This window comes from Parasteatoda tepidariorum, chromosome 9 (assembly GCF_982258835.1).
Source record: "Parasteatoda tepidariorum strain Cologne lab strain chromosome 9, Ptep-v5.0, whole genome shotgun sequence".
Classification (NCBI taxonomy): domain Eukaryota; kingdom Metazoa; phylum Arthropoda; class Arachnida; order Araneae; family Theridiidae; genus Parasteatoda; species Parasteatoda tepidariorum.
The window spans coordinates 4,677,063-4,704,166 of NC_141763.1; the positions used below are offsets into that span (position 1 = coordinate 4,677,063).

At 34.0% G+C, this 27,104-nt stretch overlaps 1 protein-coding gene across 1 annotated transcript in view; it reads right to left on the reverse strand.

Moving 5' to 3' along the window:
• Window positions 1-2,680: 2,680 nt before the first annotated feature.
• LOC107456274 (uncharacterized) overlaps window positions 2,681-27,104 on the reverse strand; it is a 69,549-nt gene continuing 45,125 nt past the window's right edge. The window contains exons 4-7 of the mRNA XM_043053805.3: window positions 11,761-12,040; window positions 9,007-9,168; window positions 5,830-5,906; window positions 2,681-3,666 (exon numbers count right to left, since the gene is read on the reverse strand). Coding sequence (XP_042909739.1) covers window positions 3,204-3,666; window positions 5,830-5,906; window positions 9,007-9,168; window positions 11,761-12,040 — 982 coding nt within the window. The 3' untranslated portion in view covers window positions 2,681-3,203. The remainder of the gene's footprint in view (window positions 3,667-5,829; window positions 5,907-9,006; window positions 9,169-11,760; window positions 12,041-27,104) is intronic.

Below are 27,104 nucleotides of genomic sequence, written 5' to 3' on the forward strand. Positions count from 1 at the left end.
TGTCGATTTCAGCAACTAGACAGAAGATCGATGTCGATTTCAGCATCTAGATAGAAGATCGATGTCGATTTCAGCATCTAGATAGAAGATCGATGTCGATTTCAGCATCCAGACAGAAGATCGATGTCGACAGCAAGCTTTTTCAAAGCTTCTGAGAGAAATTTTAACGAATAGCTGTTTAAAAAACTGATTAAAAAAATTAAAGCAAAAATAATTATGGATGGCTTCTTTTGAAGAAGTAATATTATTGATCAATTGGCTATCTATGAAATGAGCTGTTTTAAAATGAAAAAGGGAATAAACAAGTTTCGATAAACGGATGAGATTTTTTTTATTTTTTATATTTTATAACCGTCGTTGAACAAAAGACACAATTTTTGGCGTTACGACTTCTAATGTTCAACTCCGTAGCCTTGTAATTTTGAACCCAATCCAGAAAACAAGGGAACTCCTGCACCAAGCATTGGGAGACATTTTGCTTTCGTGGAGGACTTTTTGATGGAACTAACCCGCATCTGCGTTGCATGGAGTGGAAAATCACGAGAATCTCGAAAGGTTAGCCTTAAACTGGTGAGATTTTATTTTATTTTATAACCGTCGTTGAACAGCCGACCCAATTTCATGGGTTTACGACTACTTACGCTCAACTCCGTAGCCTTGTAATTTTTGAACCAATCCAGAAGACAAGGAAACTCCTGGATCAGTACCCCCAGAGGTACTGATTTGTTGTGGGAACATGGAGGACTTTGAGACTCGACAGATTTAACGTGCATAAGTCACCATTTACTACACGGGGAGTCTTCGGCCGGCGAGGATCGAACCCACGACCTCTTGGATATGGGCCCAGCACCCTACTGACCAGGCTATCCCGGCGCACAAAAAACTGGTGAGATTGTAACGTTTGACTGTTACTTATAACAACCCATCTTAAGAAGCAGTTCCAAAAATATAACTCCCCAATTTCAAAGATCACACTTCGCCTGATAATGATAGTACGATTGAGTACCGTTTGAGGCATCTTTGGTGGTCATGGAAAAATGTTCTATTTCAGGTGGTGAAAATAAACGAATGGATACGACATCAGCTTCTGACTCTCACCGACCACACAGCGCTGAGGTAAAATATCCTCAGTGCGACAGATTAGAATCCCCTTGTCTAACTACTGGGAGGTTAATGAGGTTATCCTCTCCAGGTAACGCAAATGCGAATTAATTCCATCATGAAGGCTAGTTTGTGCCATTGGTAGTCGTAAAAATTGGCAATCTACAATTTTGCTTAATTATAATAAAGTTTTTGTTTAAGTTTATATTTCCTTCCAAACATCCATATTTCAAACATTCAATCAAGAAATATAAAGTCATTTGGCCGACCATGATAGAAATAGGTATTACGTGTTGGTATGTTTAGTGTTAAATTATCATTGAGTCAACTTTGGAAACTTCATACGAAATTTGCTAATTAAATTTCATTATTGTGCCTAATTATTTTTTTCTTTATGTTGTTATATTATTATTTTTTTGCGTAAACTTTTAATATGCATAAAAATATCAAAGGATCTTTCTGCTGTAGCACCGACGAAGGGGATAATTTAAAATTTTACTTTGAGCGTCCTTTCTCGCAAGCAACGTGACTTTTTCTATCTAGATGCTGACAACCTTAATATTCCTAGGATAATGATTATTAACTGTTTTTGAAATACGGTGATTTTTTGAGTTTCTTATCTTACAGTTCATTTAAAAAAATCCCTCATAAAATTAAAAAGTGTCGCACATTTTCAACTCATTGTACAGTGGGCCAGCATCCAAGATTTCTTGGCCAAAATTAGTATTTCGATGAAATTTGTTTCAAAATTTGGGGGTTTTTATGTGCAGGTAAATTGAATTCATAGTTGAAATTTAGAAATACACTAAAAATACCCCACCCCAAAAAAATGGCAGCTGAAATAGAGCGAGCAAGAATAAAAAAAATATATATAGTACGTTTAAATAATTAAATATAGCAATGAAAATATATTAATTTTCGTCATTTTATATTAAAAATAAAAAGCAAATCATATTTCCAAAGTAATATTACAAAATAACGCGAAAACAGGAAGAAAAAAAAACATAATTTTTGTTTTTCGGTATATTTAGTCCACTTTTGCAATACGGGCAAAATGGGGCAGGTTTTTTCGAAAGAAGAAACATCAAAGAAGACGACCAAAAAAAAAAAGTTTAGCTAATTACCTCTTGGAACTAAGTTTCGAAAGTGATTCAAACATTGTAAAATGTCAAATTCTAAGATATAAACTATACGTTTGTCAAGAGTATTCACTAATCCAACAAACTGAAAAATTGTACTATCATTTCAGACTAATTACTCTGATAAAAATGCAACAGTAAAGTGAAATTCCTATATGTATTTCTGAAATAAAAATTTAAAAGTTATATTTAAAAAAAAAAATTTTTTTTACATATTTTTCATTACATTGCACTTTCGTCGGTCCAAAAAGTAAATTATAATGTTTGGAATGATGATGAATACTTAATGTGGGCTATATTAACCTACACATATCTTAGTTGAAAATTTACTTTTTGACTTTTGCCCAAAGATCATGGTATTCTGGCCCACAGTGAAGTGACACGACCTTTTCTATCTAGATGCTGACAACCTAAATGTTTCCCCAGATAATGATTATTAATTTGTTTTTTGAAATAGGATGATTCTTTGAGTTTCTTCTCTTACAGTTCATTTAAAAAAAATCCCTCATAAAATGACAGTTTTAACTCATTGTAGCCATGAAGGAAATATTCAGACTGAAAGAAGTCAAATGAGAAGCTGTGCTTACAAAGAAAAGGAATGCTGAGACATTCAATGTCGGTCAAACAAATGAACCTTTACTCAGACAAGCTGATACGTGTCTTTACATTCTTGGCCCTTCCCGAAAAACAATTCTTCGTTTGTTCTAGACATTGCTGGATCGAGCTCACTTTCCTTCACTACAACAGCACGATTCACGAGAGAGTCACTTCCTTTACCTTTAATTTAATAATCTCATAGAGGGTGGTTCAGACACGGGGGTCTGAGGGTTTGAAAATATGTATAAAAAGAACCACTTCAGAATCGTGTGGAGGTATATTTCTGTACACAGTGGAAGAAAAGAGTTCTTCTTAAGTAACCGGGAGTGAAAACACCAATAACTGCATTCGAAGTAGGACACCCCCTCACCTGTAAGGGGTGTGACTTGTTGAGCTGTCCTTGTCGCTGTCCTTCTTTGCATTATAAAAGTAGGGCATGTACCGGTGCAGGTGTCCATAGGCGGTGTCCGTCGAACTGGGGGAGAGTGTGGGTCTGAGCACCCCGCACGATTGAGCCGCCGTCGCAGCGTTCGCGGCACACAAGAGTCCCAGGTGCTGACTCAGACCGGCTGGGCCCCACTGAGCCCACATGGCCCGCTGTGCTGGGTTCATGGCATACATGGCCGGCAGGTTGGCCAGCATGCCGTAGGTGTCGGTGAAGGAAGGCAGAGCACCGGCCGGTTTCCAGGGAAGGAGGGGTGCCCTCAGTCCGAGAAGGTTCTCCCTCGCTAGAGCTGCCTGGAGATCTTCTCTGTCCGGGTGTTCCAGCAATGCTCGAAACGGAGAGTGGAGGTAGGAGGGGTCTCCTATCAGAGCTTCCATTGTGTCCCTAAGGAAGGAAATCATGATCATCATCAATCAGGGAAGAGAGAACAGAAAGGGGAAGCTTTTACAAAGAACAATAAAATGTGCGTTAAATTCGAATCAGAGCTATAATTTTAAACAATTTATATTCTACCTTTTTGTACTTTAGTATAGGTTGTTTGTTATTGACGTATGCCTGTTTAGGCAGAGTGGGTGCGATTGTTCTTGTTTTCCAGTGGCGCCATCTATGGCCAAGAATTCAACTTCTTCCACACCATACGTCGCACCCGTTTAAAGGGCGGACCCATTCATACATTCATCCACAGATCGTAATTTTGACCTGAATCAGACAACGATCCATCTCCAATCCAGTACCCCCAGAGGTATTGATTTGTTATGGGAACATGGAGGACTCTGCGACTCGACGGATTTAACGTGGTCGCCATTTACTACTACACGGTGAGTCTTCGGCCGGCGGGGTTCGAACCCACGAACTCACGGACATGGGCCTATCGCCCTACTGACCAGGCTATCTCGCCCCTTTTCTTCTTTTTAACATTATTTAAATCATGCTAGAAGCCCAGCGATGATTATTCTGTACCCGAAAATATGAGGGCTTTTACAGAAACTGGAGCCCAAAATACTCTACAATGTTGTTGTTGTTGTTAATTTACGTCGCACTAGAGCTGCACAATGGGCTATTGGCGACGGTCTGGGTAACATCCCTGAGGATGATCCGAAGACATGCCATCACAATTTCGATCCTCTGCCGAGGGAAGGGCACCTCCGCTTCGGTAGCCCGACGACCTAGTCGAGCACTTTACGGTAGATCAGTTTAACGAGGACCCATACCGCACACCCTCGGTCCCTACGCAGACTGATCCAAGTGGTCACCCACCCTCACACTGACCGCAGCCAGTGATTCTTCACTTCGGTGATCTGCTGGGAACCGTGTCTTAACGATCAGTCCACTGCGGGACTTATATACTAGGGCAGCCCGACGACTGTAGCCCGACGACCTGCACGCGAACTTTAGCACTTTACGGTAGAAGAGTTTAGCGAGCACCCATACCGCACACCCTCGGTCTCTACGCAGACTGATCCAAGTGGTCACCCATAAGCACACTGACCACAGCCAGGGATGCTTGACTTCGGTGATCTGCTGGGAACCATGTCTTAACGATCACTGCGGATCTCTTTTAGTGGAAGAAAAATTTGAGTCTAATATTCTTCTTTTATAAAATTTATATAAAATTTATATAAATTTAGCAAATGTTTGGTGGGGTGGTATAAGGTATAAAATGACTAGCATGTTTTAAAATTGTTCCGTTGTTAGGAGAACACGTTTCAAAATTAAATGTTAATCGTCTTCCCAATAAATATTGCTTTATTTTACTTAGTATAGTCTCATTAGAGCGGAAATCAAATTCTATAAATGAATAATTTTTTTTAAATTTCGAGAAAAATTTATATAAATATTCGAGACCATTTAGAGTTTGTTTAAGGTTTTGTCATTAAAGAATTTCTTTTGGTTTCCCGCCGCCATAAGCATATCGCTCATGGGCTGCAATAGCTCAGGTTTTGAGATAAGTGGGTTTCATTGCCAAGGTAAATGCATAAGAAATGCTTTACTTTGCTTAAACGAAGTTGAATTATGAGTTGTGCTAGTAATGCTGCTAAAAAAATTTCATATTTACACCTGTTCTTAGTCCAAAACGCGTGTTTTTTGAGTTGTGCCACTATTGCAGCCCATGAGCGATATTATAATTTTTTTAAGTTTGTATTTTAAAGGAAAACTATAAACTCTTCAATGTTTAAATTGCTCTCTACCCAAATCGTGGATTAATTCATTATCTTAGCGAAATATTTTACATCTTCTAACTTCTACAATTATATAGGATTTGATAAAAAGAGGATGTGCACATTTGAGAATATTTGATTAAAAAACTTTACATTTGCAACGCAAAATGGTGGGGATATTTTCCTCACACCATTTACAGTTTTCGAGACATTTATGCATATATTTTCATTTATGGTCTTTCTGCCATCTAATATGGGTAGAAATTTACGCTTGGATGGATTTTAAATTTACAGTTGCGGTATTAAATTTAATAACTCATAATATTATAAAACCTCTGCATTATTAAATAATGTCCTCATATTTCACCAGTTGTTGCGGTTGAATTACCTGTCAAATTCTGTTAACCTTGAGGAATCTCTAAAACCTTTGGCAAAAGGGTTGCTATCTATCTTCAGCTTCGTTATCTGAAATAGGAAAACAATCATTTTAAATTTTCGCCACACACCAAATCATTTAATAGATAATCATGTAAAGTATAATTTGAGACTATGAAATGATTTTATTTGATAACCGTCGTTGAGCAGTCAACCTAAATTTGAGTTTACGACTCAGTAGCCTTGTCATTTTGAACCCATGATAGGAGACAAGGGAACTCCAGTAGAGGTACTGATTTGTTATGAGAACTTGGAGAACTTTGTGACCCCAACCGTTTTAACGTGCACCATTTAATAGGCGGGGATTCTCCGGCTGGCTGGATTCGAGCTCCCGTTCTCACGAACACAAGTCAGAACACTACTCATGTTCAACTCCGTAGACTTGTCATTTTGAACCCTATCCAGAAGACAAGGGAACTCCTGGATTGAGAATTAGGAAAACTTTGCCTTCGTGGAGGACTTTTTGATGGAGCTAACCCGCATTTGCGTTACGTGGCGAGGAAGACCACGAGAACCTCCCACGGTTGGCCTGACTGCAAGGGGACTCTCACCCATGATCCGTCAACCACTGAGGAAATTTCACGTCAGCACTGTGGTCGGTGCAAGCCGGATGCGGAATTCGTATCGACTCTGATTCGAACCCGGTTCGCCTCATTGGAAGGCGAACGCTCTATCCCCTGAGCCATCGCGGCTCATAGAACTCATGATTGCAGCATGTACGCCTTATTTTTTTTTTTTATTGAAACTAAACTTAACTGGTTATCGCGCATTCTGTTTTTTTGAGCGACGCGCGTGAGATATCTTTACAGCATTGTAATTTTCAAAATGCCACGCTTTATTGCTTGTCATATTTATTTTCATAAGTTTAAAACTCGATTTCAACTGGTTTTTGCTTCGTTTTAGCCCCGTTTTAATGAAATTTATTTCTTTGTCACAAAAGTTTTTCAAAAATGAGATGAAATCAGTTCTTCCTAAATTAATGACAGCATGAATTACTTAATTTGTTTATTCAATTTAATATTTTGAAAGGAAGAAATTCTTTCAGCGTTTCAAAACTTATTTACTATATATTTTACGATATTTTGAATTTTAAGTGATTACTCCTGTTGAAAGAGAATCTACCCCGAAGGGTTTCCTCCCCCCCCCTCGATAAACATATAATTCTATAAAAGCAGACTACTACTACTATCGAAATCGAAATATAGCAGACTGTGTTCAATAATGTTTCAAAATATAGCATTTAAATTCTATTTCAAGACCAAGTAATCGGCTGTAACTGTTTTCATTCGGTTTTTCTTTTTACTTCTTGGCTTTTCAAAAACTTCGTAGTATAGCTTACGGGAAGAAAAAGTCAATAAATAAGAAAGAAACTATTAAAGTTCCTAAAAAAAAAAATAGAATGTCACACACGAAACAAGTCTTAGCTATCAAAAAATGTAAAATTGTGCTCTAAACATTATGTAAAAATTATAATTTGAATGTTAAAACATTTTTTTCAAATGCAGAAACAAGCATATGGACAAAAGAAAAATCACTCTGCATTAAAGAAACGGATAATGCCACCGTCTCTCTTGTTTTGCACATTCAAAAACATCTCGCTTTTAAACTTAAAAACTTAAATAACGAAAATGCGTAAAAACATGGACATAGTGTGCGACGAAAAAAAAATAAATTAGCAATTGAATATTATTTCGAGAATTATTAGCTGTTAAAACAGTAAAATATGCTATGCGACTCGACCTACAGCTCGCTGACATGCAGCTACAGAACTAAAATTTGACACGCTAAAAAAACTATTTTCATTTAGGAACTTTCTGCGTGCTTTTTTTTTCTTCGAAATTCCCGTTTGTTTGGAAATTATAGCAACTTTAAGTCTTTGTTTCGCGAAAAAAAAATTTTCAAAATAATATTTCTTTTTTGAGGTCTTTATTTTATAAGCTTGCCTAATGAAAAGGAATTAATTATAGAGTGAGAGATTAGATGAGCTCTTTAGATTCAATAGCTCCTGAGGACTAATTTTGACTTCTTTTTTTTATGTCGAAGCAACCTTCTTCAACAGCTTTCGTGTCACATGATTCACTCACTCTTTAATTGTTCTTTTTGATCCCAACTTATCGTTCCTTCAATTTGGTTTCGGAGCGGATGCATCCCTCTAGCATAGTCTCTTAGAGATGTGGGGTGAATTGTTATCATGTCAACTTTCATCCATGAAAATGTACTCCACCATAGAATCGATTTAACATGCCTTATATACCAGTGAATTGCAATTGTATTCTTGCAGTGGTAGACACACTACAGTACTCCCCCACCAAAATTTCATCTGCGATAGAATTCGACGAACTTGATACCACTAGTTGATTATGTTTGTGACTCCACTAGTTGCTGTTTTGTGAGAAGCCGGGAGAGCTGTGTTAAAATCACAGCACTTTTGAGTGCTTGTCGTGAGAGCTGTATTAAGTTCACGATCGCTCCTGCGCTGCTATTAGCAATCGAGTGAGTACAGGCTGACGTTGCGTGTGATAGAGACTGAGCAGCAACAGCGCGAGGAGGTGGATAAAGTCAAAGTAGCAAGTCAACTGTTCAATGTGGATCATGCATCGAGGTAGGCGTGGTCAAATCGAAGTGGGAGTTTCTGTTAGGGCGAGAGCAGGCTGCTTTTGCTTTCGTCAGTGAAATAGATATCCCACAATTACAAATTGATAATTTGTAAGCTACAAATCGTTTGCGGTCGCCCCCTTTTACATGGTGGACGCTAGGTGAAGGGGGTTTGAACGGCGAGAGGGCCACTCGTCTGGTCAGCAGAAGGGGAGATAAGGAGTGATAGATTTATGAGGAATTAGAATGCAGAACGCCTTATCTTAACAATTTGTTCTTGTGGAATATAACATTTCTTTCAATTTGTTTTTGAGGTGTATCTATTTCATTGAGGGACGAAAAAGTTTCTAGTTGCGACCTTGCTCTCAGCCTTAAGGTAGGCTGGTTTACATCACGTTCGAAGGTCACCCATGAGGGGTACCTCAACATAGGTGAAGATTGACATGTGACTCTTACCACAAAGACATTGAAGGTTTAGTTACAGAATTTGGGAGACATTTACGAAAAAGATTTGATGTAAATGAATTGTATTTACCAACTGATTCTGGTAGGCTGTAACAGCTGTGAATACGGTTTCGGGGAAGACGTATGTTCTGCATTCTTCTGTCTCGAGATCTGTGATGACACTTGACCCACCCTGCTTCCTTCTGACCAAGTGAATCCTAGGCTGATACTTGTGCATGGAATTCAAGACAATCTGAAAAGGGAAGGGATTCATTGTTATGAAGAGAGAGATTCATTGTTCTGAGGAGCGAGATTCATTATTATGAAGGGGAAAAGACATTCATGGTTATGAAAGAGAGATTCATTGTTATGAAGGAAAAAAACATTCATTGTTATAAAGAGAGAGATTCATTGTTATGAGCGAAAAAAATTCATTGTTATGAAGAGAGAGAGAAACATTCATGGTTATGATCTTCTAATGTATAATAATAATTTTTTTTTTCAATGATGTAAATAATTTCTGAAAAGTCATCCGTATTGAAATTGTGTAATTAAAATTCAAACTTTTTAATTTGAATTATCCATTATTAGGGATTTTTTTCGTGGCATGAAGAGATAGCTTTTCTTCTAACTTTATTCTAGATAAAAACTAAAAAAAATTAACTACGTACAATTTAACGACAGGGCGCCGAAACTCCACGAAGACATTATTTACACTTTCAATTTCAAAAGAGGAGTTTTACCTATTCAAGTAATGAAGTCTACAAATTCCATTTCTTTATTTGGGGATTGACTGCGGAAGATTGATTTAAGATGTTATCCCAATTATTTATTAAAATAAAGGTTAATTCTTCTTCTAAAAAGCATATTTTACTGCGCAGTAATAAATAAAGACTGTATTTCTAGCGAGTTAAAGATTATTTATACGAGAAATGATACTTTAATTATCTAAAAGCGATCAATAAAAAGGAAGGGCTAATCTATAAATGAAATGTAATTCATTTTAAGTTTTATTTACATGCATAAGCTGCATATACATCGAACCCTTCAAATAAATTAAAAATACAAAGAAAACATAGAGAAAATAGATAATTTTTATTTTTAACTCCGCATTTTTATTAACTTCGTATTTTTTGAAATCTAAACAACTTAGAAAAGCAATTTTCAAAAAAAAAAGTTTTTAGCGTTTTTAAAACTTCAGTGATATTCCAATTCAGGTGATTCTTACTTTTCGTACGCTTGTTAATTTTATTTTATAGTCTTTTATGAATATTTTCAAAGTAATTGCCGATTTCTTTTATGTTACAAAAAATACCACTAGCAATAAACCTGAATTTAGTTAGGGTTTTATAGAAATTTCTGATATATATATATATATTTATAAATAATATTTAGTATTATTTAATTATAAATAATATATAAATAATGTTTAATATTATTTAATTTAATTTTACGTCTTTATTATGATTTAGTTTAGCTTTGATTTTATTAATAATGTGACTGTTAGTGTTCAGTTTTTTATAGTTAATACAGCTGATCAGTTCATTAGAAACATAAATTGCAACAAAAAAAAAAAAAAAGATTATACGAAAAATTTATGTAAAAATATTTTTAAAATAATTGAAAAATTATTATTAGCATTATCAATAGTGGTAATACAGAAATTGTTCATTTTTATTAATTTTTTTAATAAAATTAGACATAACCTTATTTTTAGAAGTAGAAAAATGTGGTCTAAATTTAAAGCCTAAAGACATTCATTTAAGGTTATCGTTATTAATATTTAGAAACCCAGTAATAACATCAATATGGAAGGTATCAAAAAAAAGTAGTGATTTTATATTCATCATATTTGCAAAGATAATTTAAACTATCTTTAGCTAAATCCTTATAATAAAAAATAATTAATTTTTTTTAAAATTTTGTGCATATCTAAAATAGGATATGCTACTTAGTTGAGAAGTTAAAACATAGACAAAACTTGGAAAATAATAAAGATTAATGAAAATAAACGAAACAAATTTATTAAAATAAAACATTCCAAATTTTTTTTTTAAATTTATTTATTTGAAACAAAAATTATTAAGGACCCGAGAAACAAAATGAAGAAAAGATATCTTCATCAGCTCACACGATTATATCCGCAAAAAGGAGTGCTTTCTAATATTGTATCAATATATCCAAATCAATGTATACCAATGCAATAGTGGGAGGAGTACTCAAAAATTGACATTAAGTAAAAAAATTATATACGAAATATAAAACATATCAAGCAAAGAACAGAAAAATAAAATGTAAAGAAAATATATTCAAATCCATTCGAATGTATTCAAAAATTGAAAGTACGTTTCGATTTTATTTAGTGCTCCTCACACTTATTGCATTGATTATTTTGCTTTGGCTATATTGATAACAATATTAGAAAGCACCCCTATATGTGGATATAATCGTGTGAGCTAATGAGGAGATTATATATTTTCTTTATTATGGGTCCCTGATTTTTTTTAAATAAATAAAAACAAATTAAATATTTTTCAAAATATTTTATTTTAATGCATTTCATCAATCTTTATTATTTTCCATGTTTTATGAGTTCTATATACTAGTTAATAAAACTTGTTATTTAACGTGACAATGTTAGCCCATTGATACAGAAACGTAAACAAATGCATCCGAGTAAAAACAATAAAGCAGTGATCATCTGATAATTATAATTACTGTTATATAATTATTATAATATTATAGTAATTATTATAATAATAATTACTGATAATTTACACAGAATCGTATGAGTGCGTCTAATAATATATGGCCATCATAATGTATATGAAGGATTGTAACTCACGTGTCCTTGCTTGTCCATCTCGTTGTTGGTGAGCTTGACTTTTTCGAATGAGACGACCTGTTTCCTGAGCTGGTCAGCTGTGAAGGGTGAATCGGGATGGGTGTAGAGACGAGCCGGGGATGGAGGATCGGCCTTTCCGGCCACCAGCCAAGAAGAACGGTGGTAGGCATATCGATATCTCTTCTGGTCGACGGGAACAATATCCATCAGAACAGAATACCTCTGATGTTCCAAGAATTCCACACCAGAGAACGATACTCTGAGTGTGGGGAACATCCGCCTGCAACAGAATGTAAATTATACTCTTTCATACCTTTTTTCTACGACATATTCCAGGGCCGTCTTAATAGCATGCAGGTCCCCCGGGCGCAGACATTTTTTGGGCCCTTATGACATTTTATACCAGTGGTTTCCAACTGGCGGCCCCGGGGGTATTTTAAACAGTATAAAACAGGGGTTTCCAACTTACATGAGGCCGAGGGCCACAATTAAAAACACAAATCGAATGGCGGGTCGCAACTTTTTCAAAATTTTATGTAGGACTCTTTTATGTTTAAAAGAACATTAAGTATCACTCTCAGATTGTTATCAAGTTGTACGAAACAAAAGTATTGAATTTCAAACTAAAATAAGAGGTAGATTTTCAAAAATATTTAATTGCATATTAAGAAAATTGAGGCAACAATAACTTTAATGTGTACCTATGTATTAAATAATTAATGTGCAACAGATATTTGTGCTTTTTTTTTGTGGCCCGCGAACTAAAATATATTAGTTGTCATTTTTTTGCGGACAATTTTCGTAAAAAAATCTATGTGGGTTTAAAATACTTTTCTCGTTAATAAAAACCTAATTTCTTCGTTTCAGTGAAATTTAGCATACCAAAGGTGCAAAAAAAATTTATTTCTCAGATTTTTCGCTTCCAAGAAAATATTTATACAAATACGAAAAAAATCGTGTATGTTGCTCTTTTTTATTTCATTTTTTTTTTCTTTTTTTTTTTTTGCATTTTGTGAATATAATTTAGTGGGTGTGTATCAGAAATTTTCTCGAAAAAATTCCCCGATTTAACTTTTTGAAACCACTCATTTTGGACGAAAATATTGACACACACATTTGTAAATTTAAAATGTAAACATCTATTCTCTGGTGGTTGCAGCAGACAAACCTCAGTTTTCTCATTGAACGTTTTGTGTGCTACTATGTAAGTTTTAATACCGACCTTTTTAAAGTTTTAAATCTTAACCATTAGATATCTATTGCACATTAATTGTTTAATACATAGGTGCACATTAAAGTTATGGTAGCCCGAATTTTTTAGTATGCATTTAAATATTTTTGAAAATCTACTTCTTACTTTAATTTGTAATCCAATACTTTTGTTTTGTACAACTTGGTAAAAATCTGACAGTAATATTTAATGTTCCTTCAAACATAAAAGAGTCCTACATAAAATTTTCATGAAGTTGCGGCCCGCCATTTGATTTGTGTTTTTAATTGTGGCCCTCGGCCTCATGTAAGTTTGAAACCCCTGTTTTATACTGTTTAAAATCGAATTAAAAAAACTTCGCATACATAAAATAAAGCATTTTTACGCATGCAATAATTTAAACAAATTTAAATACATTCAGGGTCTTATTATCGCCTTGGCCCAATAGTCCACAATATTATTTATTTTTTTCTTTTTAAAAATACTGAAAGAAACAGTTTTTCTAAAAAAAGGCAATTTTTTATTTCAAATTTTCTTTATTTTGCGATAAACTAAACTCGTGTAAACATTGCACCTATCACTTTCGAAAATACAGCTGAATTTCAATTCTCAAAGTCTCTTATAAATGATTGGTGTAAACAAGAACTAAAAGCTTATTCTTAACAGATATGTAAAGCTGTAGATGGAAGGCTACAATTTTTAAAATAATTTAGCTAATCAGTGACTTTTAGCAAAAAATCACTGATTTCACTCGCTTGTGGTCACCAAACTATTTTTATTTTATACGATTTATACATTTATATTTTGCATTAATACACTCTATAACAAAAAAATCGACGCACCAAGAAGAAGTTGTCCGATTGAAACGAAAATTGGTGGATAGAAAGACAATGTACAGAATAGTAAATGATTAAAATTTCAGAGCAATTGAATAATTTATTGCAAAGTTACAGTAACAAGTTCAATAAGGTGTTGACCCGCCTCTAGCCTGGATACAAGCTGCCACACGGCGTGGCATAGACCGATGAAGCTCCCGGATGGTCTCTTGCGGTATTTCCTGCCAAATTCGATCCAATTGTCGAACGAGGTCATCAACATTCCGTGCCAAATGCAATCGCCTTCCCATTATATCCCAGACATGCTCGATGGGAGAGAGGTCTGGTGATCTGGCAGGCCGAGGAAGAGTTTGACAAGCTTGCAGACAGTTTATAGCAACGCGTGCCGTATGTGGTCTGGCATTGTCCTGCTGAAAAACCAGCCCAGGAAGCTGCGAAAGGAAAAGTAGCAAAACAGGTCTCAGGATATAGTCGACGTACCACTGTGCAGTAAGTGTACCTCTAATGACGATCAAAGGGGTCTGGCTGTCAAAGGAAATGGCACCCCAGATCATAATGCCTTGTTGAGGGCCGGTGTGGCGTGCAATAGTGAAGTCAGGATCCTCCCTCTGCGTCTCCAAACACGTCCTCGATGATCGTCAGGACACAGTTGGAAGCGGGATTCGTCGCTAAAGACTATACGTCCCCAGTCGGCATCATTCCAGCCTGATCGAGCCAAAACATTCATGCATGCGAAATTTCAAAGCAATAGGATGATTGCTTCTTGGTTCGTCGATTTTTTTGTTATAGAGCAGTGCTTAATGTGGTACGCGTACCCCCAGGGGTACGGGAACAGTTTAGCTGGGGTACGCGTTCTTAAGCGAAATATCTTGCAACAAACGAAAATTTCAACATTTTTTTATTTAAAAACAAAGCCAGCCATGATAATTTACGATTACGTATTTTTCAATTAGTTATTTTTAGAGTTAACAGTTAATAGTTAGTGTCGTCAACAGCCAGTTGTGATTTTTAACTTTCGTTCAATTTTCTATAGCAAAAAATGCATTCATTTTTTTTTCCTTAGAGGTACACAGCATTACGAAAAATTTAGAAAGGGTACACAAAAGTCATAAGTTTGGGAAACACTGTTATAGAGTGTATTTAGAATTAAAAAAAATTGTTTTGAAAGTAGGATTTAAACATACTAAAAAAAAAATTAAAAAAAAATTTTCTTCTAATATTAACATTGTTATAGTGTAGATTAACTTCCCGATTTGAATACATTCTGTCTTTAATTTTTGCATCAGTAGATTCGATGCGTTAAATTTTTATTCTTGCAAACGATGAAAAACGAATTCATCCGCAGAATAGATTTTCACCTTCACGAAAGAAAGAAAAAAAAATTTTTTTTAATGACACAAATTCCAAACTCATTCGAAATAAACAAATAAGAAATGCAAATCAAACACCAAAAACATTTTGATTCGAGAAAATAAGAAAGAATTTTTTTTCTTCCATTCGTTCAAAGCAATTTATTGACAACAAAGTTCAAAAGTATTCGAATAAAAAACCAAAAAAAAAAAATAATAATAATATAATTATGAAACATTTTTTTAATGATTATTCAAAATTGCTCTCTTTCTCTCCAAGACGTATAAAGCGTTTCATTATTTTATTTTTTTATTAAACTTTCATAAATAATTTCTTGATTGTCGGTGGTTATGTTTCAGGAAGAAGACGCCTTACAGTTTAAAACTATCCATCATGTTACGATCTTTGCTCCCCTTTCTCGCTTATTAAGGCATGAGCATTTGAAAGAAAAAAGAGAGATAGTTTCTGAGAAATCCTTGGAAAAAAAATAATAATAATCAAATAATCTTTGCCTGCCACACGCCCTGAATTAAATGTTCATTTCTGATATCGCCTGCCAGATACACCTTTGTGTCAGAGACGTTAATAGCTTTACCGTCTTTAAGATAATGAGATGAGCGTTAGATGTATGACGTAGCTGAAGGATCAGTCGACTATTCCTCGGCATGACTGAACAGAAATATTTTATATTTTAGTAGTTACGGATAATAATGCTTCCTGAGTATAAGATCACCTACTTTATTTATCTCCCTTGATATCATGATTTTATAAACCGTATAGATAAAAACCGTTTCCTATTATAAAGCTATCATTAAATCTTTGTTCCTTCTTACTGTTTATATTATTTTATGTATGCATTCAAATACGGATTCATTTCATTACGATAATTAACAAAATGCTCTAACTGAAAATGTATAATAATTATATATTTTACAAACGAAAACATTTTTTAATCGTCTTTTAAGAAAAAAAAGAAGAAAAAACAATGATGAATAATGAGGGGCAGAGGGAACAGTCCTTTAGAGCAGTGTTCCCCAACCCCCGGTCCGCGGACCAGTACCGGTCCGTGAATCAAATGGTACCGGGCCGCCCATTTCATTGAAACTGAATTTAAATTCCTAGGTTTATACCCCAAATTAAAAATATCTGTTTTCCATTAAAATTTTATTTATTTAAGAGAAAGGGGCCCCCGAAGGTAGTGACATAAATTTTTTAATGTATCATTGTCTCCGATTACCCCCAGATGGAACCGCCTCATTGCAAAGAAGCAAGCTCAGGGTTCTCATTAAATTTAACGTTCTACTAAGTTAAAATGTTAAATCACTTTATATATATTTTTTGGTGTAACTGTATTTTATTGAAGGCATTTTTAAATACAATCAAATTAAAATTAATAAATCAAAATAATCTAAAATATAAGCAATCAACGTCCTCCCCCCCCCTTTCCAGTGGGCCGCGATGATAAAAAGGTTGGGGACCACTGCTTTAGAGTATATGTATTAAACAAATGTTGCGCAATTAATTAAATAATAATAATAAATTTTGTTTTTGCTAAAGTAAGTCAAAAGTCCTATTATTTGAAGTATAAAAGAGACTAATTCTTAATTTTTTGGAATAGATATAGAAATGATTCGATTTCTTTCATGTATTCGTACTATTATTTCCACTTATAAATGAAATCTATTATCTTTTTCACCGAAATGTCTTGCTTTTCTGATTCGCGCTCTATATGCATAGTATTATAATGCTGTTCTGCAAATTTCTCCCCTTGTTCCGATAAACAGTTATTTTAAATTAATTGTTTTAAATCGTCTGCCAGCTCTTGTGAAAATAATAACTGCAACTCTGGCTGGTTGCTAGGCAACCCAAACGACTTTTTTTTTTGTTATTAATGTTTGTAAATAGTCTGTGTATGTCTGTGGATTTTCGGAATTTCATAATTCACAATTAAAACAAGGACAAAAAAGAAAACTGTTTCACTAAGAAAATGGATAAGAGAGCCAGGTTTTTCTTATTGGTCAAAGCGACTCATCAGTGAAAGGTAATGACGCGGCGGTGCCTTTGATCTCCATTATTGAGGAGGAGGGGAGGTTAAGATAAAAAAGAACCTCAGGTGTGAGTTTTCGGAGACCCTTTTATTACTCGCAATCGTAATAACAGAGCGGCTAAATAAGAACCTGTTATTTGAGAGTGCGCCACCTAGTGGTAGAGGCGGGTTAAACGACTACTTCTTAATGTGTGACAATTTGCGAGGCTGCTCTTTTTTCTCCTCCGAAACGATTGGCGACTTTCCCTTCCTTTTTTCGCCAATCCAGCCGCTCAAACACAGGAATGCACAGTGCCAAGGTTTCGTGGCCAAAATTAGTATTTCGATAATATTTGTTTCAAAATTTGGGGGTTTTTATTTAGGAGTTTTTATGTGCAGGTAAATTGAATTCATAGTTAAAATTTTAAAATACACTAAAAGTACCAAAAAAAAAAAAAAATGGCGGCTGAAATAGGGTTTGCAAAAACAAAAATAATAACATAGTACGTTTAAATAATTAAATATAGCAATGAAAATATAATAATTTTCGTCATTTTATATTAAAAATGAAAAGCAAATTATATTTCCGAAGTAATATTACAAAATAACGCGAAAACATGAAGAAAAAAAAAACATAATTTTTATTTTTCAGTATATATTTAGTCCACCTTTGCAATACGGGCAAAATGGGGCAGGTTTTTTCGAAAGAAGAAAAGTCAAAGAAGACAACAAAAAAAGTTTAGCTAATGACCTCGTGGAACTTTTTGGAACTAAGCGTCGAAAGTGATTCAAGCATTGCAAAATATCAAATGATAAGATATAAACTATAAGTTTGTCAAGAGTATTAAGTAATACAACACATTGAAATATTGTACTATCATTTCAGACTCATTACTCTGATAAAAATGTAAACAGTAAGGTGAAATTCCTATATATATTTCTGAAATAAAAATGTAAAAGTTACATTTAGAAAAAAAAAATTTTAAACATATTTTTCATTACATTGTACTGTCGTCAGTCCAAAAAGTAAATTATAATGTTTGAATGAATGATGATGAATACTTAATTTGGGCTATATTAAAACTGCCTACACATATTTTAGTTGACAATTCAATTTTTGGCCGAAGATCATGGTCTTCTGGCCCACAGTGGAATGGTGGAAAATATGTATGCCCTTCAGTAATGCCTCTTAAACAATAAGAGTAATTAACAACACTGATTTTTGAAAGGGGGAATTCATATACACTTTTATTTACGTATAACAAAAAAAAATCGCTCACAACTGCATCATCTCTTGTTGATAAGAAACCCACATATACAGTCAAACCCCGCTATAGTGAACCATCAAGGGACTGAAATTTCTGTTCGCTATAACCGGGAGTTCATTCTATCCTTACTGCAAACAATTTTAACTCATTTTTTTCTGAACTGCTCCCTTTTATGACACATCATTAGCCATTCAAATTTTTGGGGCCCTCCGATAAAAAAAAAATTCTCGTGTATTTTTTACTTATTCAAATACAAATGTATTTATTTATCTTTTCATTCAAGACAGCATATTTAAAATAAATAATAAATAATAATGAATTAAATTTTAATTTATTTTGTTAAACCAGAACTAAAAAATAATCATGACATTTTATAATCATAACATATATATTTGAAATTGATTTTTTTTTTTAAATCCTTGTTTTTCTTAATTTTTTTAAATTATTTCAAACGATCCATTTCAGGAGTGGGCCCTAATCATTGGGGCCCCCAGGCCATGGCCTAATTGGTAATCCGGTACTGACTATATCCACAAAAATTTATATTATATATGTATAGCAAGGTCCGGGAGTGAACATTTTGTTCACTATATCCGGGAGTTTACTATAAACCATGTTCACTATAGCGGGGTTTCACTGTATTTTCTGTTGATTTTTTATAATGCAAGTTCATTTTATTTATTGTAAGTGAATACTCACTAAATGCCGTAAATGGGATGAAATGTCGCCAAGAACTGTTCGCCAAAGTTTCACCCCGGCGGCGGTCATATTTTGTTCCACTGATGGATGGAGAGTGTGGAAACGTGATACTTAAAAATTAAACGGTCTGATTTCATTTCTCTCCCCTTTTTACTCCCCTGCATCTCATTCCTTCACAAACGCGCATATTTTTTAAAAAGATTCATATGTATTCATATCAATATTCATTCATATAAATCTTCACGTGAAAAGGCCCTTCCTTCTCTGAACTACCGCTCTCACTTAACTCGCTGTCTAGTTTTCGTTGCTATGACGACTGTTTGTTTTCAGAACTGACCGACAATGGGAGCTATCCTAGAAACTCTTTTCGGTTGAGCTTAAAATGGATGCTTTTTCTTGAAAAAAATTCTTTACCACTTACTATTTTGGTTTGTTTAGACGTAATTTAATTACAGTCGGACTTCTATTTAACGAATTTCCGTTTTGCAAATTTCTCTAGTTTGCGAATTTCTTCGAGGAACCAAGAAAATTTCTTCGTAAAATAACTTCCAAATAGCGAAGTGAATTTTCTATTGAACGAACTTTTCTCTGAGATCTACTTTACTCTATTTCCCAAAAATATTTCAGAACATTTTAAAGTTGTTAACGCAATTTAGGGGGGAAATGACCTTGAATTGATATTTGAAGTCACTTAACTTTAGTTTGTATTTCAAACGAAAAGCACAGACAAAATTAACGGAATTTATCAGTAGCCATTATGAACGCGTGTGGTAATGCATGTTTAAAATTACTTTTATAATAAATGCAGCAATAATTTTACACATAAACTTAGCCTTTTTTTAGCTGAAAATGTATGTAGCATGATAGTGTAACTCCAGATAATGTTTTGCTCTATTCTTGCTTTTCACACAGATTTCTTTTATGGTTAAGATTTATAAAAAAAAATAGTAGATACTAGTTTACAAGATAATGGTGTATCAATTACTATTTTAACTATGTCTAGTGCTTATGAATTTGAAACCCGTTTTGCGTCGTTTAAGCATTTCAAAAGGGGACATTTTATTTAACGAATTTTCCATATAACGAACTTATTATCGGGATTTAGCGACTTTGTTAAATAGAGGTCGAACTGTATATTGCAAGCTTTCTCAAAGAAAGGGGAAAGAAGTTCGGCACCCAAAAAATGAGGGTTGCAACCAATTTTATTTGTCTGTAAGTCAGTGTCAATGCTAGCATGTGTCAGCAACAAGTTTTGCATTCGTTTGAAATAGTAGATTTAGCTAAAAACAGCAATTTTATGTAACATCAAAACCCGTAGAGATGTTTTATTTTTTTATATCCGTCGTTGAACATCCGATCCAGTTTCTGGGTTTACGGCCACTCATGTTCAACTCCGTAGCCTCGTCATTTTGAAACAATTCAGAAGACAAAGGAACTCCTGGATCAGTAACCCCAGAGGTATCATTTGTGACGGGAGCATGGAGGACTTTGTGACTCGACAGATTTAACATGCATCAGCCACCATTTCACTACACGGGGAGTCTTCGGACTGCTGGGAGCGAACCCACGACCTCTTGGACATGGGTCCTGTGCCCTACCAACCAGGCTATCCCTACCCCTAAGAGATGTTTATTTTATTTTATAATAAGACCTTCGTTGAACAGCAGACCTAATTTTTATGGGCTTACGACTACTAATGTTCAACTCCGTAGACTTGTCATTTTGAACCCTATCCAGAAGACAAGGGAACTCCTGGATCGGATATTCGGAGAAATTTGCCTTCGTGGAGGACTTTTTGATGGAACTAACCCACATTTACGTTACATGGAGAGGAAGACCAGGAGAACCTCCCACGGTTAGCCTGACGGCAAGGGAATCTCACCCATGATTCGTCTGCCACTGAGGATTGTTCACGTCAGCGCTGTGGTCGATGCAAGCCGGAAGCGGAATTCGTATCGACTGGGATTCGAACCCGGTTCGCCTCATTGGAAGCCGAACGCTCATTCCCCCTGAGCCATCGCGGCTCTTAGAGATGTTTAGAAGAAACAAAAGCAGAAAAATCCAAAATGTAGTGTTTATTTATTTATTTAAAGATGGTGGAGCACATGGAGATCGAAAGAACAGTGTCAACCAATACGACACATCATAAAATTTTAACTATATCTATTCAAGAATTTTTGAAACAATTTGACAATTACTACTCTGTTTAATGTGAGCGATGTTGTGACATTTTTTGGGATATTTAAAAATGCGGAGATTTTCATTTTAACTTCAACAATCCATCTTCCCACTTTCGGGGGCCATTTTTGTCGAAATGAAAAGCAGTCGAGAGCTGCTTATCTCCACTTTTGTCCTAATGACAAAAGATCTGAGTGGATAATTTATTCTTTTCCAATCTAGCTTATCAGGGATGGGGGTATCATAAATATGGAAGGAATTGTCACATTCTATTCGAAAGAATCCCTCATTCAGCGATCCTTTTCTCTGATTGGATTTTAATGAAGTCCCGAAATGACGTCGCTTTCCATCCATGCAAATATCGATATGTCTTTTCGTGCAGTTGAAAAATGTGTTTTCATTGTGTCAAACAATTCCTTGTTGAACTTTTCCCCTTCACAGTTAATAAATACGTGTCTTTTCTTATTAGTTTTAAATCGTAATCCTTGAAATCAACAAATATGTTTTTGGTATTTATCCGTTTCGGCCAGTTTAGTAAAATCTTAAAGGGACAGAATGAGTCATTTGCTTATCTGAAAAAAAATCCAATTTATTCAAGACTATTGTTGTTTTTTTATTTACAGATAAATAACGTATATTAAACTTTTTGATGTTGAACTTGCCCATCCTTAGTTTTATTCCATTTACTTTAAATTCAAAACCAGCTGGTTTAACACTAGATTGCCCAAGGAAGTCATTTAGACTGCTTCTTAATTTCAATTAGAAAAACAATGATGTATATAATGACGCAATTTCTTAGAATTTTGTACAACATATAATTTTTTTTAGTGTTATTATTTACTAATAACTTGTTATATAACTGTAAATAATATAAAAAATGTCAAAAATTAATTTCAAACAAATTTATTTACGCATTCACAATCCAGTCATTTTGACTGCTTTTGGGAAATATATACTAATTTCCCGTCTTTCTAGTGTTAAACTTTTAGATTGATAAACCTATTGAAATCCACGTCGACTTTTAGAGATAGAACGTTGGTTTTGAAGAAGAAAAAGTGATTTTGAACCTTCGTGTCTTTTGCAATTACTTTTTTAGCAAATGAAAGTTAACAACGCGTCTCATTCATTGTTACACTTAACAGTTTTAATAGTGTCCGTTTGATTACTAACAGCAAGCCCCGTTCCTAATACTCCTCCCTTAAAATCATATTCCTTAAAGATCGTAGCATTCTTAATTTAATTTTTTTTAATTTTAAGCGATGAAGCTTTGGACTATTTTTTTTGAAATTCTAGTGCAAATTAAAAGTTTACGCAAAATATAAATAATAATCTAACCACATTAAAGAAAATAAAAAACAAAAATAAAATTTAATAAACAAATCTAGTATAAAGTTTACCTTTTTCTAACTCCATGATGATTTAACATACAGATTTATATTTTCAGGGAAAATGTCAGGTTGTATCAAAATTCTATTTCATTCTCTAAATTCGGCTAAGAATCCTTTTTTCTGGGTTATCTACATCTAGCAAATCGCAGTTTTAACTAATAATACATCCACGTTAATCTCATGGCATTAGAAGATAAATTAGTTGTAGTTGTTCTGGGAAGATGTTAATCTGTTGGTATATTTATCAATTTCTTCGGCAAAAACTACATCATCGAAAATTTCTCTTCGGAAACTGGCGGAAAGAAGAAAATTATCGGAACAGCTTTATGATTCCAGAAGTTCAATGTTTTCGAATCTGCTATGCAATTTCAATTCTTTCTGGGAAATAAAGTACAGTCGGACTTCTATTTAACGAACTTCCATTTTGCGAATTTCTTTATTTTTCGAATTTTTTTGAGGAACCAAGAACGTTTTGGAAATTTCTTTGTAAAATAACTTCCAAATAGCGAAGTGAATTTTCCATTGAACGAATTTTTCTTTGAGATCCACTTTCCCTGTTTTCCATTTCACTTCCCTATTTAACTTTCACTTTCCCTATTTAAAATTACTTTGCAGCAAATAAATACAGTCAAAATTTCATGCATAAATTTAGCTTATTTTAGTTGAAAATGTATGTAGCATGATAGTGTAACACTGAATAATGCTTTGCTCTGTTCTTGTTTTCCATGTAGATTTCTTTTATGGCTAAGATTTGTAAATTAATTAGTAGATGCTAGTTTACAAGATAGAAATGCATTAATTGCTATTTTAATAATGCCTAGTGTTTATGAATGTAAAACCTGTTTTGTGCTGTATAAGCATTTTAAAAGACGATTTTCTATTTAACGAATTTTCCTTATAACGAACTTATCATCGGGATTTAGCAACTTTGTTAAATAGAGGTTCGATTGCACATAACAGCGTTAAAGGTATTATTAATGCCTTTGAAAACCCCAAACGCTAATCGGGATGATATCCTTCTTTAGTATTGCGCTACATAACAAACGTTTTTTCCCCCAATCTTTAATCCATACCACCCACAGCAGAAGCAACACACTCAACAATGGGGAGGAGGGATGTTTAAAGGCTACCGAGGATGTTCTTAAACCGATCACAGTCCAGTAAAGAGGATCCTGTATAGCTCAATTGTTTCTTTACAATTCAGTGGAACACATTTCTCCCTGTTATGCCATCCTATTAAGCGCAGCTACATGTAGATGACTTGGAAGATAAAAAAGAGAATAATTCTTTACCGAATTCAGAAAAAGAAATAGAATTTTAATACTCCCGAACATTTTCCCTAATGGCATCAATCTATTTATCCGTACCATAACCAGTGAAATGACCGTTTAAGAACTTTTGCATCGCTTATCATCTTATCGCTTTTGCGCATTTGACTTTTCCTAACAATTATATATACAGTTCATATTCTATTGTTATTATTTTTTCGTATTTTGTTTGTTTCAAATAATACTTGCCATATATCTATTTCTACCACAACCGGTTATTGGACCGGGAGAACAATTTATAAGGTTATCGGATCGGAAATAACGATGTCATGCATTCTCAACGTATTGCATTCGATGAGTTGCACATTTCTTGCAAAGACTGTTACGTAGTGAGTTCAATCAGAATAACTATGAATTTAAAATTCAGGAAAGTGCCTGAAATTTTAGATTGGCAGTTTTGTGTCGGAAGATGTATCAAAAACTAAAAGTTTTGGTAATCTTATATTTTATTTTGATAGCTTTACTTCATTTCTAAGTAACTAAGGTTAAGTTTTCACCCAGAAAAATACCGAGACAGCACAAGTTCTCTGAAGAAATAATATTAATTCTAAGAATAATTATGTAAGAATAATAATTCTTATAATTATAAGAATAATTATAAGTATTATAGAAATAAATATAATTAGAAGAAATATGTTTGAGGAAAATGTGCAATGGAAGCCCTGTATCTCTGAGCAGTGAAGTAAAAATTCCTATTCTTTGTGTTTGTAATACATAAAAATTGGCAATATACTATTTTGTTTCATTATAATAAAGATTTTTTTTGCTTATTTCCTTCCTAACATCTATACTTCATAGGGAAACATAAAGTTCGGTTATATACATACGTATATATATATATATATACCGAAGAGCCATTACATTATAACCACCCTGCTAATAACATGTAGGACCACCTTTAGCTCTCAAACCTGCTAGCACCCGCCGTGGCATTGATTCCACAAGGTGCTGATAGGTAGTCTGAGGTATCTGGTACCAAGCGCTCACCAACTGTTCCAGCAATTCCCTCACGTTGCGAGGGGGTAGCGTGGCAGCACGAATTTGGTTTCCAAGTAGGACCACAAATGCTCTATTGGATTAAGGTCAGGTGAATTTGGGGGCCAAGACAAGACTTGAAAGTCACTGGAATGCTCCACGACGATTCGACCCTTATGACTTGGTGCATTATCCTGTAGGTAAACACCATCCCCAGTAGGAAGAACTGTTGTCATGAATGGGTGAACCTGGTCTGCAACTATGTTCAAGTAGCTTACAGACGTCAGAGATTGTTCTATGAGGATTATGGGTCCTAATGTGCCCCATGAAAACATTGTCCCTGGGCGAGAAACCATGAAAACCTGGGCAAACCCATTGTTATAGATGGAGGGTGGTCATAATGTAATGGCTCTTTGGTGCGTATATTTCATTTTATGTATTAATCTGTTTTTTTCTTCGCATTTTATTCTTTGTTTTTACATACGTGATATTTTTGCTTAATGTGTTCTATTTTATTTCTTGTAAAAAATTTTAAAATTATGTTGAGTGCACCTCACACTATTGCATTGATATATTTTACTTTGGCTATACTGATACAATATTAGAAAGCACTCCTTTTTGCGGATATAATCGTGTGAGCAGATGAAAAGATTATATCTCTTCTTTTCCGGATTTTTATTAATTCTTCCCCCTTTTTTCCGGATTTATTTTTATTATTTTTATTGATATTATTTTTCTTTTTCCCTCTTTCTGTAATTTTTCTTCCATGTTTTTTCTTCATTTTGAACTTATTTTATGAATTCTATTTACTTGCAGCTTTAGAGCAAGATTATCAATCAATATTAAAATCAATTTTAGTGCATAATATAATATAATGTAATATAAAATAGTAATTTATATATATATATATATATATATATATATATATATATATATATATATATATATATATATATATATATATATATATATATATATATACAGGGTGATTCTAAAAAGATGGGCAAAATTTTAAAAGTGATAGTACACACCCATGCAAACAATTTTTATCAAGGAATGCATGGTCGAAAACAAAACGCAAAGGTGCTGGCGCATTTGGAATGTTTGGTGCAAATGTGAAAGCTTCATTCTTGCTGCGAGTTACTGCACTGCGTTACTTGTCGCCAAGCTTACGGCCGCTGCAGGGAAAGTTCGTGATATGCCTGGTGTGTTTCAAAATGTTCGCCTATCTTTTCTTCGCCGTTGTACTGCGTGCATAGCAGCTGCCGGCCACTGTTTTGAACACTTATTGTAATCACATGCCATTAAATTTGCTTTTATAACTTAACTTCATCGTTCTTTGTGTGTTTTTGCCTCATATAAGAACATAAACTTTGACGCCCTCTGGCGGTTTTGGGTTTTGTTTTCAACCATGCATTCTTTGATAAAAATTGTTTGCATGGGTGTGTACTATCACTTCCTAAAATTTTGCCCATCTTCTTAGAATCACCCTGTGTATATATATATATATATATATATATATATATATATATATATATATATATATATATATATATATATATATATATATATATATTTAATTTCGCACTAAAATTGATTTTATTACTTACTGGTATTCTGTTTAACTACATTTTCAAATCAAAGGCATTATTATATGTTACTGAAATAACCCTGAAAAGTTTTCAAAGGAAATGTTCTCTACAGTAAATTTAAAAGTTGGAAAAAATTAACGCTCTCTTTCTTTGCTTTCATTCATGTCCTCCTATGAGAGAAGAAGAACGAATTGAAAAAATGTTGTCGCTTTCACACCGCATTTACTCCCTTCCTTGTCTCTAGAATAAATAGAGAAGGAATTGAAAAAAAAAAAAAAAATGCTGTTTCGGATTCTCTTTTGGTTTTCCAAAAGTTGCTCCGAGAATGACGATCTTTTCTTTATTTTATCCATTGTTCATTTGCACTTTTCTTTTATCAAATTATTGACTCAAAAAATCAGTAAAATAAAAGAAGCAGAAAAAATATATACAGTCGGACCTCTATTTAACGAAGTCGACAAATCCCGATAATAAGTTCGTTATATTGAAAACTC